Source organism: Mirounga angustirostris, unplaced genomic scaffold (assembly GCF_029215605.1).
Source record: "Mirounga angustirostris isolate CCGP_5_RB_7025 unplaced genomic scaffold, mMirAng1.0.hap1 SCAF_5, whole genome shotgun sequence".
NCBI classification, from domain to species: domain Eukaryota; kingdom Metazoa; phylum Chordata; class Mammalia; order Carnivora; family Phocidae; genus Mirounga; species Mirounga angustirostris.
In genome coordinates this window covers 92,747,793-92,762,308 of record NW_026991713.1, presented here as the reverse complement: position 1 = coordinate 92,762,308, position 14,516 = coordinate 92,747,793, and the positions used below count along the sequence as shown (strand labels likewise).

Sequence of the window (14,516 nt, the reverse complement as noted above, 5' to 3'; positions counted from 1 at the left end):
GATAAAATGCTAATAACATCAAGATTGCTTGGAAACTTGAAAATTTTGTTTTCGAGGAAGAACTTAAGTTTTCAGTGGCCTTTTTCAAGAGTGTTTTTTTGTTTTTTGTTTTGTTTTGTTTTGTTTTGTTTTTAAATCAAGGAATGAATAAATAACTCAGCTAGGTTCTTGAGTAAGCTGCCCTTCCCCTTATGGGCCACTTTATACCCAGGTTTTATCATGATGACCAAGAGTTTAAAAACCATTCTAGGCAAAAAGTAACTCTGTAGAAAGATGACAACTTTGAGTTTAGGACTGCTAAACTTCATCCAGAGTGGTTATGTGATTCATTCAAGAATCTTGTTAACCCTTCAACCTCAATTCCTGTATCTGTCAACTAGGTTTTGTATTAGTTGCGGTGATGTGACTCTTAGGGGTGTTAGGATAGAACAGCCTGTGATTGAAGGGCTTTTGGTAATTGAAGGGTATCTTGGTAAAGAGCTTTAGCAGGCTCAAGATTTCTACTAATTTAGGGTTCTAAGATTTTATTAAGAAGTCGGCTGCTCAGGCTATTTCTTCAGATTTGAGCTGTACGAAATAAAGACCTACTCACTAGTAGCAAGGTTACTTTGGGGGCAGATGGGGTCCACTCACCCCTTTAGAATGGCACAAATGCAGCTCTGACTGCCATCATGGAAAAGAGGCTCCCCAGTCTCCAAGCTATTTGATGCGGATTCATTCTTGAGCAAGAAGGGGGTCCGGGGTCTGGGGACACGAAGACAGACAGACCCTTCTGGGTGCAAGAGGGGGAAGGGAGGGCAGGCCAGAAGTGAAATGGATTTTCATTCCTTCTTGCTTTTCCTTCACCAACCTTGTCCTGCTACACACTTCAAGTGCAGTCAGTGCTGAGAACACAGGCTCTGTGTGGAGCTCCAGAAAGTGAAGCAGGTGGGTTTGGGAGGAAGCTCCGGAGGCAGTTGGGAGAGAAGAGGAACCAGCTCAGGCACACCTGTCTAGGGACCTTGTTCCTATGTAGGTCAGGTGGTCATTAGTCAGGAACTTCCTGAATTACACGGATAATCTCCACTTTATGGTTAAAGGCAGAACAATAGCAACTTACTCAGGAGGGAAGGACCATTAGCAGATGGGTTGATAAGGTTTCTCTCTCTCTTTTTTTTTTTTTAAGATTTTATTTATTTATTTGAGAGAGAGACAGAACAAGCAGGTGAGAGGGGCAGAGGGAGAGGCAGGCTCCCCGGGACTCGATCCCAGGACCCTGGGACCATGACCTGAGCTGAAGGCAGATGCTTAACCAACTGAACCACCCAGGCGCCTGGTTAATAAGGTTTCTAAAAAACTGCTGTGAACGATAATCAGTTAATGTGTCTTGATTTACAATATTTATTTGTGTCGTGATTCTCAGCCTTACCCTCTGCATATTGGAATCTCATGGGGAGGTTTAAAGATACTGATACCTAGCTGATTTACTTGGATACTGGAATTTTTTTTTTTTTTTTTTAAGAATTTTATTTCTTTTTTTGAGAGACAGAGCAAGAGAGGGAGCACAGAGGGAGAGGGAGAAGCATACTCCCCGCAGAGCAGAAAGCCCGACACGGGCCTTGATCCCAGGATACTGGGATCATGACCTGGGCCGAAGGCAGACACTTAACTGACTGAGCCATCCAGGTACCCCAGAATTTTTTTTTTCTTCTTAAAGCTTCTCTGGATGATTCTCCTGTGCAGCCAAGATTCAGAATGCCTGATGGAATGTGTGTTTCCTTGATTATTAACTGATCCCGAGTCATTGAAGTATATGGAAATTCAAGCATATTTTTCATATACTGTGGAGCCCTAGTAGTTATAATGAAGGCATGGATCTTATTAAAATAAATTGTTAGTCTTTTTTTTTTTTAACTATCCTGAAGATAATTCTTTTTTTTTTATTTATTCATTTGAGAGAGAGACAGAGAGAGAGAGAGAGCACAAGCAGGGGGAGAGGAAGAGGGAGAGGGAGAAGCAGACTTCCCGCTGAGCCGGGAGCCAGACGTGGGGCTCGATCCCAGGACCTGGAGACCACAACCCGAGCCGAAGGCAGACGCTCAACCATCTGAGCCACCCAGGGGCCCCAGTAAATTGTTAGTCTTAACAACAGGGCTACAAGAGTGTAGCACAGGAATTTCCTTAATTCAAGCTGTTTAATATTCTGATAATCACTGCTGTCATCTCTGACACACAGAAATCCATTGTCAAAAACAAAACTCCGTGGTCTTTCTAACCATGACCACAGCGAAGGAGAAAATGCCCTTTCTGAGTTCCTATCAGGAGTGTCGTGTCTAAGAATCAGGGAATTTCTAAGGTTTTTGATAAGCATAGGTAGTAGAGGTAGAAGATACTTGCCATGAGGGTTGTTACTTCTGGAAAAGTTTCTCTGAAAGAGGAAACGCGGGTGGTGTGTGACACTCGGAATCAGTATTCAAGGTTGTTTATATGTTACTTTTTAAAGGTGTAGAGGCTGGGGGGGGTGGGTAGGAGATAAATTCGGCCCTAATTCCTCAGTCAGTTATAGAGTGAGGTCATGTCGATCTTGTCTTGGTTTTAATTAAGTTCTCATGTTACAACATAAAGACAGGTTTAATTCTTAAGGCATACACAAAAAGTAGTGCTTTATTTGGGACTTCTCAAATTCCCTGTCATAATAAAGCCTTGCATTTATAGAGAGCCTTTGTTTGAAGAAACTCATAATATTTTACAAGCTTAATCTCATTTATCTTTAAAATAATGTTCTGTGACAGTGGAGGGTGGGTATGGGTATGCCAGTCTCTCAGACGGCAACGCTGAGGAGAGGTTGACTTCTTTCTTTTCCACTGCTTTTTAAGTATGGTGCTCTTACGTCGTTCTGTTGAAATTATTTAGGTGGCAAACATTTTCCAGAGATATAAATCTTTTCCAGAACTAATTTGCGCTTCTTACTCTAGTCATCCTGTGCACCAGTAATCTGCAGTAGTTTACAGGGCTTTTTCTGTTTATATTTATTACTCTGCCTGAGGCAGCCCGGGAATGATCTGATCTATGGAGCGCAAGGAAATTTGTTCAGTCTGACCATGGTAAGGGCTGTACCCCAGCCTTCTGCCTTACAGACTGAGCCATGGTGGGGTGGGTGCCTCCTGGTTCGCTGCAAAGGGACCAAATCCGTGAGGCAGTTGTAGGACTTCATGCACAGAGCTTCCTTGGGGCTGCTGTTTTTAGAGACCTTATTCAGTTTTATTCATTGTTTCTCTGGATTACTGTCATCTGAATGGGAATGTAAATCTTGCTCTGGTGTCAAATCTTTAAAACCTAATATTTCTTAGAGTAAAAAGATGGCTTTTTCGTTTTAAAGAAGGTCTGAGTTGCCTCCCCTGCAACCACCCCCAGCACACAGCTGGGGTTGTGGGTAGCTTCTCTTTCTCTCTCTCTCTTCCTTTTAAGAGACTTCCAGGATACAGCCATTCAAGAAAGAAGTGAAGATGAGCAAAGCCCAGAGCGGTGCTGTAACACAGAGAAGAAAGCTGCGTGGGGGAGGGGTGAAGGGTTTAGGAGGCACGAGGCAGCAGGTGGAAGGGGAGGACGGACAAATGGTTAATGCACAGGTTTGAAGCAACAACCTGTGCATTAACCATGTATTCTGCCCCTGGGCTCTGCACAAGTCTGACCCACGATCTTTCTTGGCCCAGGTCTTAAGGTCCCACGGCCCCAGGGGACTTGGCTCCCCCACCCCAGGGGCACTGTGAAGGCTCTAGAGAGCGTCACACAGCAGGTGGAACATGCCTGGAAGGTATCTCTCCTTTGGGGGGAGAAACTGAGAAGTGCTCTCTAATGGTGCCCTTGATATAACTAAATAGCAGCTCTCTCAGTTCATTACTCGTTAGCCCCAGGCAGGGACACCGCATCCTGGCTAATTGTAATAGCCACATCATTAAGGGGAATGGCATTAATGGAGGAGAAAGCAGCTAATCAAGGGCTGAACTTGGCCACTTTGTTGTGCCCAAGACATAAGCTGCTGTGAATTTAAGTACCTATTTCTTTTGCTATTAGAATTAGTTAGGAAGAAAGGATTTAGTGACCCTCTTTTCAAAAGGTTGATCCAGAGCTCTGGGGCATTTCTGGATAAATCCAACAGCGAGACTTGATTTTTCACAGGGATAACACCTGCTGCTTGTGTATAAATAAAGTCACACAACCTTTATTACACTTGTGCGACGCACTATCAGTAGGATATGCCCTCTCATGGGGTTTCCAGGAGTGGTGATGTATGTTGGTGAGCTCACCTAATCTCTACTCAGAGCGAAAGCGGTCATCTCCATCATAGCAGGGATTCAGGGGGTAGCTGGGGCCACGGAGCACACGTGTTTAATTTTCCCATCCAGGTTGAAAGCCTGTGACCTCACCTGTGTCAGCACTGGGTTCCAGCCAAGTGAGCTGAGCATCCTTTAAGCAGAGCATCCTTTAAGCATAGACCTCCCTGGAAACCACAACCTGGCATGCAAGGGAATCACAGCTTGAGATTCTGCTTACAACTCATGTCAGAAATACTTAAGAAATTCAGGGGGAAAAAAAGGGAAAGAAATTCATACCAAATCAGGGTTGGAAAGGATCTTAATTAAAATGTTTTAAATTAGAACAATAAGGAAATCTATTTGAGTTGTTTTTTTTGGTTTGTTTTTTTTTGCTTTGGTGCTTGTCTTAAAGGGGTGGCTTCTAGTTCTAGACACTAGTGCTGTTTCTAATAATATTTGGTAGAACCCTTGCATCCTGTGAGGGTCTTGGGGAGTTCTGATGGGGAGAGGAGGGGAGTGTGGTGGTGACGCTTTGTTTGGATCTGTTCTGCCCTCTGCCCACACTGTAATTAATAAGTTGTGACTCGCCAGGGGGTGTGAGATCATATAGGGACAGAATCTTGGGAGTCCTAAGGCATCTTCAAGTTCTACTTGAGTTCCTTCCCCGTGTAGGAACCCCTTGTAGAGTCACCTTCGAGCCTCAGCTTCAACTGGCTTGAGGGGGAATAATACACCACGTCCATGTTTCTAGCACACAGGTGTATGTGGCCGGCCCTGCCCTCTAAGGTGCCCTTATCTCTGCCTCACGCTAATCCTTCCCATATTTGAAGACCTCTAGAAGGATCCTTTAACTCTTTTCTTCCCCACAGGCTACATGTATCCTTAGTGCCTTTATCCATTCCTCATTTGAGAGAATGGAGTCTGCCTCTTCAGCCTGTTGGAGAAGCGTCATGGGACTGTGGCCACTCAGATTTCTGGAGACAGACTCAGCTCCTTCTTGGTAGACAGATGTTCTCACTCAAGGCCTGACTAAATGTTGACAAGGCCTTTCCTCACCGCTCCTGTCTCACTTGTACATTCAGATTTGCTGCTCACTAGATAAATGGAAAGTAGTTGAGTAAGGGAAATATGTTCTGGTGTTGTTAAAGAAAATTTTAGAGATAAAAGTAACATATTTTTACTCAAAAATTAACCTCAGGTGAGATTTCTGAAGTCATCCTGTGCACCAGTAATCTACAAAGGCCCTGGTGACTCTTCGGATTGTGTCCCGCAGGTAATACCTGGATGAATCCTAATGGCTACCTCTGCTCAGAGGTCTGAGAACTTCTCTCATATGTTGGGTTTAGTCCCTTCCTCAGCTACATGCATTTACTCCCTCCATCTGTGTTCCCAATTGGATAAGTAACAGGCTTCAGAAAGTCGGCACCCTGGCTTAGGCGGCTCTGTGGCGTGACTCTCAGGAACCCCACACAATCCTGTGAGGGGCAGGGGCACAAAGCAGTGGAATATTCCAGAGCTGCAGTGATTCTTACAAGCTTGGACTTCTCTCTGGGGATTCCCCATAAGTTGTGAAGCCACTGACGATGGGCAAGTGCTACTTAAGTGTAGTATCTTATTTCTCCTCTTTATACCAGCCATACCATCTCATGAGCTGGAGACTTCAACGGCATTGCTTAACCCCCTGTGATCTTCAGGTCAGGTTCCTTGTGTGGAATGGAGATGATCGTGCCTTCCCTGCAGGGTTATTATGAGTCTAAAATAAAGGCTTCATGGCCAGCACGTTCCAAGTGCTCTCTGAATGCTAGCTCCCCCTCCTGATGGTTGCAGTGACCTTATCTTACAGCTAAGATCGGCACATCTGTTCTGAGGGGTGTAGGTATTTCTTATGAGGGCCCATGCACATGTATGGGTAAAGTGATACAGGATTTTAAATATTGGGGCCATCTTGGAAATCTGAGGACTTGATGGTGGCAGAATTTATAATGCCCATTACAGGCGTTGGCTCCTAGTGGACACTTGATGAATGCTGAAGTATTTCGTAACAACCATAGGGAAAAAAAAATACCCTCTTGACCTCTTACAGCAATGTTTGACCAGGGGGCCCATTGCTCACATTTCTTTTTATTCACTTTGCTGTGCACAGATAGCATAGTTCTGGGCAAAAGAAAGGCTTAAGATGCTGTAACTAATTGTGTCTGATGGACAGACACAATACGCTGTTAGGCCGGGAAGGTGAGGAAGGGGCTATTTCAGTTGTAAATATACAGGAATCTGCATATTTCAGGTCCTGAACCTGTCTGCTCAAATGTCCAAGGCAAGAGCCCTTCGTAGACCAGTGAAGCCAGGCTCCTAGGAAGATTTCCCATCGGTGTGTGTGTGGTTTGTCGGGTGCATCCTCCCACACCCCCTTCCAAGGGCTGAATGGGCATCTGGGCGACACGGACAGAAGCTGCAGGGAACAGGAGTGTAGCTCCACCTATCCTAATTTGCACAGGGTATCCCCACTTTTTTCCCCCTGAAATTACTGCAGGCACGGGAAAAGCCAAAGACCGATTGGGCAGTACAAATCCCGTGGCTCGGCACCCAGAGGGTTGTTTCTCTCAGGAGAGGAGCTAAGAGGAGGGTCTGCTCGGGCTGCTAGGATAGATGTCTCCTGGAGCCCCTAGGGGATGGAAAGCTAGCATCACAACGTCACTGCTGGGATTTGATGGAGCTGGTTTTCTACTTCAGAGTTCATGTCTGAATACCTCAGATCCCCAGGTATATATATCCCAGATCCTAAGGCATACGGCTTCCTTCTGGGGAAATGCCAAAGCCACCGTGGCCTGTGGCTCTGGGTACAGTGTGTATTTAGAAAAGCAGACTGGTGTTTGCATCTTTCCCCAAGTTCTCCAAGTTGATCTCGCCACCTTTGGGGGTGAACAAAATATTCAACGTGAATTTTCAAGTGAAAGAAATTGGCATTCGAGACTGTGTTAGTTCAGGTTCTTGTGCATGTCTGTTTGCATCCACTGTGCCAAAAACCTCGAAAACCGTGCCGCTCCAGTTTCTGTCTTGCTCAGTTTTTGGGTGACATCTGGATTTCACTGGTTAATGAAAGCTCTAGCCACCACTTTGCGTCATTTTGCAGCCAGAAGCATGTACTTAAATAATTGTGCATTTCGGCTTCAGTTTAGTGAATCTTGGTAAATCACTTCCTACAGGAGAGACATGTCTTCTCTTCGGTCTGTAGACGACAGACTGTAGTAACAAGCAAGCATCAGCTTTCCCCGCAGCTTTCCTAAAACCCTGCAGGGGAAAAAGAGCTCCTTCCCTGCAAAGCTTGAGCATCACCAGCATGCCCGCTGGACCTTGGGTGCCTGCTATTTGCCATCTTGGCTGAGGTGTCAGTTTCAGGCGGTGAAGGGACACCAAAGTGCAGCAGGAGGCAAGGGCACCTGTAGAATTTTTACCATAGTTCCCTGAGAAGTGGTCACCCCGTCTGTTTCTGTGGCACTCTTCCTCCTCAGGCCTGTACACGACGGGCTTCAGAAACCCTCCTTGGGGTCATCTGACATTCATAGTGGGTTTGGGGGCTACTTTGGGAAAATAGTGCCTAAATCCAGGACGTCTCCGCTTTAGAGGAATCTTAAAAATGACCTGTAAACCATCTTTTTGCAAGTACAACCAGACTTTGCTTCTGTTTTTCTCAGTTCCAGAAACGCTTTATCTTTATTTCCAGAAAGTTAATATTTAATTAGCAACAGGCTCTAAGTGTCTCAACCCTTCAGCCTCTTTAAAGAACTAATGGTGTAAAAACAAATGTGTAAATGCACCAGGGGGATCCCGATGATTTATGGAAGCTCTATATTGAATAATTTTGAAAAGGGAAGATGTTTTTGGTAATAATACTCATTTTTTGACTCTTCAGTTCTGTGATATGCAGTCATGGGGTGGGGAGGAGGGGAGAGGAAAATACCATTCTCCTCCAGAGCGTAAAATCTTTAAGATTATTTTATGTGATAGTCACAGGTTCTTAAGCACTTGATTTAAAAATGAGCAGAATCCAGTGGGTACCCTTCATTGGCCCTTCATGGTTTGGGGGAGGAAGGAGGACAGGGAATAGACCTCATTTTGGTTCTGGTAGTTAAATGCTTGCAGCAACCCTACTCCATATTCCATTTAAATTAAAAAAAAAAAAAAAAGAAAAGCTTTCTATAATGGTTAGTGAAATTTACATTTCATCCCTTGCCTAAAACTATTTTTAGCCTTATTTTCTCTTTTCAGAGCTTTGTGCTGCTCCCCGCCCCCCGCCCCCCCATTAGGTGCTTCCCTTTTGTTCTGTAGGTTGGTTCGATAGTTTGTATCTGCAAATTTGCGAGCCGCACATTTTATTTTTTTAGCATATAAACAATAATGTAACCACATCACGGCCTTTTCAGTCACATCACTGACCTCCGCAGGCAGTGTATCCCCCTACAACACTTGAATGCATTAATATCACTGTCTGTAGCATTTTAATTTAATTAGAGCAGTGGTTGTAATCCTCTTGGGAAAATCGTTATCCCTTCTGTACTGTTAAAACCAAACACCTCTGGTTTTCATCCGACGACAGTTTGCTTTTGAGGTGAATGAGCTGTAAGCGGGTACTCCCCTTCCCTTTGTTAGGGTCAGGCCACAGAAGCAGTTGTGAGGATAAAGAGGTTTGCTTGATTTGAGAAACTAGATGTCCTTAAGTCTCTCTGTCTAGATGTCTCCATCTGAGATGGTGTTTGTTTCCTATTTCTCATTGCTGATAGTCTGCAGGTTGTGCCTTGTCGATGTTAAGTGCCTGGTTATAGGAATAGATGAAAAAACGTGAACCATGTGAGTCGCCCTAGAAATTAACAGAAAGAGAGACAAAGGGAGATAAGCCTGCAGTGTGGGATTCACAGGTGTGTGTTTTGTTCGGTCCGGAGAGAAGCCCACGTCCTGGGCGGTGTCCTTTCCGGGGTCCCCTGAGTGCTCTGCTGGTTGCTGAACCCGGGGTCAGGGTAGGTGAGTAATTTGTGCCAGCAAATTGCTCAAGGTCTTAGAAGCGTATTTTGCTTTTCCCCCTCTTGGTCAAGGTACCCTCTCTTCTGCTGCTACTGACAAATCTCTTCATGGAACCTTTTAAAAAGAGCTTCCCGTCCCGAGCTTATGGTGTTGCATGGAATATCGCTGGGTAGAAACGAGAATGTAGAGTCTGTCTCCATCTAGAATTGCTTGGACATGGGGGGTGGTATAAAATCCCAGGGCGAACACTGGAGTGTGGCAATTCGGTCGAGCAGGAAGGACAGGCAACCACGACGAAGTGCGCACATGGTGGGCGGGGGGGTGGGGGGGGTGCCTCCTGAGAAAGGACAGTGAAATGAAGGGACAGCAGTGATAATTTAGCAAGTCAGAATATATACATTTTAAAGGTGATACCTAGCTTGACTCTTAGAAGTAGGCTAGAGGTAGATTTCCCAGGAAACAAAGTAAAATCCGTTTTGGGGGCTGGGTTTCTTCCATTTTCGCCCTTGATGGACTTGGTGAGGGGCGAGGGAGCTGGGATGATGTGGCCTGTCCCAGGGACCAGTTGCAGGATCTGGTGAGTCTCTCTTTGCTTGAAGACACAGTCATCGTATTATGAAATGCCATCTTTTTTTTCTCACACTTGTGCCATGCCATTTGAAAAACTCTTTGGCTGCACTATGTTTTCTTCATCAACAGTTTCACTTCTGCAAAAACCCTAACAAAACAAAGCTATTTCTGGGAATAAAGTTAACGGCAGATAAGATATCTAGACATATATTGGGACTGGGTTTTTTTTTTTTTTTTCCCCGAGAGTTGAAGTGTGTGGAGAATTTGTGAAAACAGACTGTGTTTAGAATGCTTAAAAAGCCCACCTCACTTTGAAAAACTCTTCAACAGATTTTGTATGTGTTCCATAGGTGTGTTGATGTCTTTGCCTCTTTCACCCCCAAAACCCCAAACCAAACACCAAAAAGTATAACTCCTCCTTAAGCTAGAGTTGCTCAAAATATGTGTGATGTTTGGTAAAATTTAAGAAAAATGAAGTTGAAGCTTTTGCTCTGGGTGACCTTTCACTGGACATCTTGATTGAGACAGAAATGAAATCTAGGATGTGTACTCCTGCCTTTAATTAAGAAATTCACAAGGTAACTTTAGGATGTATGTCTAAATGGAAATATTCCAAATGCCCTGGTAGAAGGCTGGTAGAAGATGCCTCAGGGAAGGTATAGCGATTCCATTCGGAAATTACAGAAATATGTATAGATTAATTTAAAATCGAAACTTCCTACCACAACCACCAAACTTTCCAGGCTCTGAGCAGAAGAGAAGCTTTAAGTTGGTTATAGAGCCAGGGGGACTCCCCTGCTTCCCTTTGCACATTTGATGGAATATAAAATGTTGGAGAAACGTCTTTCCAAAACATAAACACCCCCTTTGCTTTATTTCCATCTGTGATTTTTCTTTTGCTCCTGATTTTTGTTTTTTGATTTTGATTTTTTCATAATGGCATCTTACTGATCTTTTTCCCCCAACTAATTTTGGACCTTGTATGTTCCACTTTACTTTGCCCAGTTGAACCACAGAAACAAATGGAAGTTATGTTTATTTATGTATGGACTTTAAGTCAGAGTAGTTGATCTAACATGCAAATTGCACTGCTCTTCTAGCTGAACATAATAGTTCCTTGCCAATATTTGCTGTGTTTTAACTTAAAGCCTAGTAATAATCCTTCCCATCCCATCCAGTTGTTTTAATTGATCTAACAAACACTGTCTGTTTGAATTTAAACAGTGCATCTGCAGAAGTCCTCCTCCCCCCTTTCCTTGTCAGTTGAGTAAGTATCTTCAATTAAACAATACTTGCCTTAACTGCAGACAGTTCTTGAATGAGCTCTGAAATACTTCAGAAGGAAGGGAAGTATCGATTCTGAGTTGGAGAATGAAGGGACAAGGAGCTGCCATTAATGTTGCAGATAATTCCCTGCTATAAAGGAAAAAAAATAAGCAGTGGATATTTTTGGTTTATAATGAGATAGGTAGACCATAGAAGAATCTTGCTGTAGATTTATGAACTAAATCTAGAACTTACAAGCCATCACTTTGAGCTCACCTCTCATTGGATCTGAGTACAGAATCATATTTGTATTAGAAGCTGGGGATGTTGCCAGAGAAGAGGAAACGAGGTTTTAATGTATGGGTGACATTAATTATGGAACTTGGACAAGCAATTTTTGAGAGAGTAGTCTTTAAGCCATTCTCTTGGATATGCTGTTTCATTTCCTCCACCTTGTCTCTCCTCTTTACTTGAACAAACCACTAGCGCAGAGAGGGGGAAGTGGACACCTATTGACCCGAGTCCAAAGAAGCCCTATGTTCAGCCTTTCCAGAGCCTTGTTATAAATCCCAAATGCTGGGGGCGCCTGGGTGGCTCAGTCGGTTAAGCGGCTGCCTTCGGCTCAGGTCATGATCCCAGGGTCCTGGGATCGAGCCCTGCATCGGGCTCCCTGCTCTGCGGGAAGCCTGCTTCTCCCTCTCCCACTCCCCCTGCTGTGTTCCCTCTCTCGCTGTCTCTCTCTGTCAAATAAATAAATAAAAATCTTAAAAAAAAAAAAAAAATCCCAAATGCTGGAGATCCGAAAGACAACTAAGTGGATGGAGTGTCTGGAGAGGGGACGAGGGGGATTGCTGTGAAGCCTGATCCACCTGCGCTCAAATGCCCCCTCTCTCCCCTTTGCTCCCCACCCCTCTCCCTGATTTCACACCCAAGTCAGTTCTAAGCCTTCATTGTCTTCTTCCCCCTCCCCTCTTCCTGCCCTTCTTTCTAACAGCAGGAACGAATTTCATATACACCTCCCGAGAGCCCGGTGCCGAGTTACGCTTCCACGACTCCACTTCATGTTCCAGTGCCCCGAGCGCTCAGGATGGAGGACGACTCGATCCGTCTGCCCGCGCACCTGCGTGAGTGTTCGCGTGTGCGCGGGGCTGGGAGGGAGGACGCACAACACCACGGCCAGAAGGACAGACAGACTGAGAGGGGAATGATTGACTGGGCGGGGGCGCGGGGCTTTGGGCCGGAGAGGGGCAAGCTCTGAAATTGTCACTCGGCGCCCACTTTGCGAAGCTGCTTTGCAGCCCATTGAAAAGCTCGAGACTCCTGGCCCTTGCTGCCACGTTACCTCCAACATCTGGAAATGTGTACTATAGGGCAGAGTGCACTCGATCTCCTAAGAGGCAAAGTGAACTTTTTTGGAAAGTTTGTCTCCCTAAGTTCACACTTGACTGCTCTTTTTAGTATTTTCATAAGACCCTAAATTTTGGGCGGTTTCTGAGTCAGACTCCCTCCCTGCTTTGCTTTTAGGCTATGTGTTCTTCCTTTCTTTACAGAGCCTCCCCTCCTTTTTTCTTTTTTTTTTTTAAATGCATGCTGGCTGCTTTTCTTTGCTTCATTTTACTGCCTAGATATGGCCTCTCCGTTCTGTCCTTTCTTCTCCTCTCCTCTCCTGTTCTCTTGCACCTGCCTTGCCTCTGCGGCTCTGGTCAGTTTGCACTCTTTCCACCTTTCTCTCTCAGATCATCTCTTCCCCCTGCCTCTCCCAGCTCCCTGTCTGAATCCTCTACTGCAGCTTGGCAGAGCATCAGGGCCAACACACTTGTGCTCTTGGGGCCAGCCTCCAAAGCAGCCGACACCTGTCATTTCCTTTTTGTCTTTCTTTCCTGTGCTGCCACCCAGCCTACATGATACAGCGTGATGGGGCAGCTGGGGAGAATGAGTCACCTGATTCCCACCCTGATCACAGTGGCCAAGAAAATGCCAGGTTTTCTGGCTTGAACATTGTCCCGAGGGCGCAGGTCCAGGTTGTAGAAGACACGGAGGGTCACCTTGGCCCTATCTTGGCTCCCCAGGATATTCACCTCCTCTCATTCCATCCCTCCTCAGAAGCCAGAAGGTTGCTTGCTGAAAGTGGAGAACAAAAAGAGACAGAGGATGTAGGCTCCTCTTTGCTCGCCCTGTGAGAATTCAGGGAATCAGGTGGCTATGTTGCTGGGAGGTCGCAGGGGAATGTTGCTGGCCATCCCTTCTCCTCCAGTGAGGAGGTAGCTGGGATTATGGGGAGGAGCTGAGGGCCATGGGAGCCCTTCCTTCCCCTCCTCCAGCTTGCTGCATCCGTCTGTATTTACAAAGTTGCTGTAAGTGACAGCACATTCCAGCTTCACTTGGGCAAGGACAGAGCTCCACTCTCCCATCTTCTCCACAATGAACGTTTAAAGATGAGATTGGGACTGTAGCCGTGTCATGCCGTGCGAGGGTCATGACGGCAGGCTCTCCTGTCCTTGGTAAACCGGAGTGTTGAGGCCCCAGGGGAGTAGACGGGACTGGAAAAGATACCGGAGTCAGGTAATAGCATCTTTTCCTCCAGAAGCTGTCCTGTGGCTGGTATATTCACTTCAGGAATAGTCACTTCCAAATCGAACACGCTTATGCCATGCCGGCAAAACACTCCTACTGTCTAATCTCGTTCATTTATTTGTTCCGCAAATAGTTACTGGTTATCTGTGCTGTGCCGGGCACTCTTCTTGGTGCTGGGGATACCGAAGCGAGCCAAGCAGACCAAAATGCTTGCCCTTACAGAGTTTAAAGTCTAGTGCAGAGAAGAAAAATGTGTGAACGCTTGGCCCAAACAGAGATTTCTCTCATAGCTTTTTATCCCTTTGAGACATCCCCCGCAAGGAGGCCCTAACTCTTGGTTCGCCTCTGGATGCCTTTATTTTTGGAAGCCCTTTCACCACAGGACTGCCTGCCCATAAGTAGTTACCATGGCAGAAGAAACAAAAAAGCACACCAAACTGGCTAGTTAGAAGGTCTTCATTCTTAATTAGTTCTGCTGTTAAACTAGCTGGTTGACTGTGAGTCAGTCATTCTGATACCCAGTTTTCCTACCAGACAATATTGTGATGCGACAAGAGAACGTTTAACGGCCCTCTCCACTTTAAGCTATCATACTCTCACTTAGGGAGTCCTTCTCCATACTTGGAACCATCTCTTCTATATCAACACTGTTTCCGGAGTAGACGGTTTCCTCATGGGCCTCAGCTGGGCTGCCTACCACGCAGTACAGGGCCTACCATGCGCCTAGCACACAACTGTAATAGCTCATATTTGTTGTGGGATTGCCCTGGTCCAGGAACTGTGTGGAGTCCTCTA

General features: G+C 45.5%; 1 protein-coding gene across 5 annotated transcripts in view; it reads left to right on the top strand.

Moving 5' to 3' along the window:
• ETV6 (ETS variant transcription factor 6) overlaps positions 1-14,516 on the top strand; it is a 239,829-nt gene that overhangs the window by 80,931 nt on the left and 144,382 nt on the right. For 3 of the 5 annotated variants that reach the window (XM_064591559.1, XM_064591558.1, XM_045873847.3), the window contains one exon: positions 12,142-12,271. The exons of 1 other annotated variant lie outside the window; for it this stretch is intronic. In XM_064591559.1, the coding sequence (XP_064447629.1) occupies positions 12,142-12,271 (130 nt within the window). The remainder of the gene's footprint in view (positions 1-12,141; positions 12,272-14,516) is intronic. One more of the 5 variants, XM_045873848.3, reaches the window with a different exon arrangement.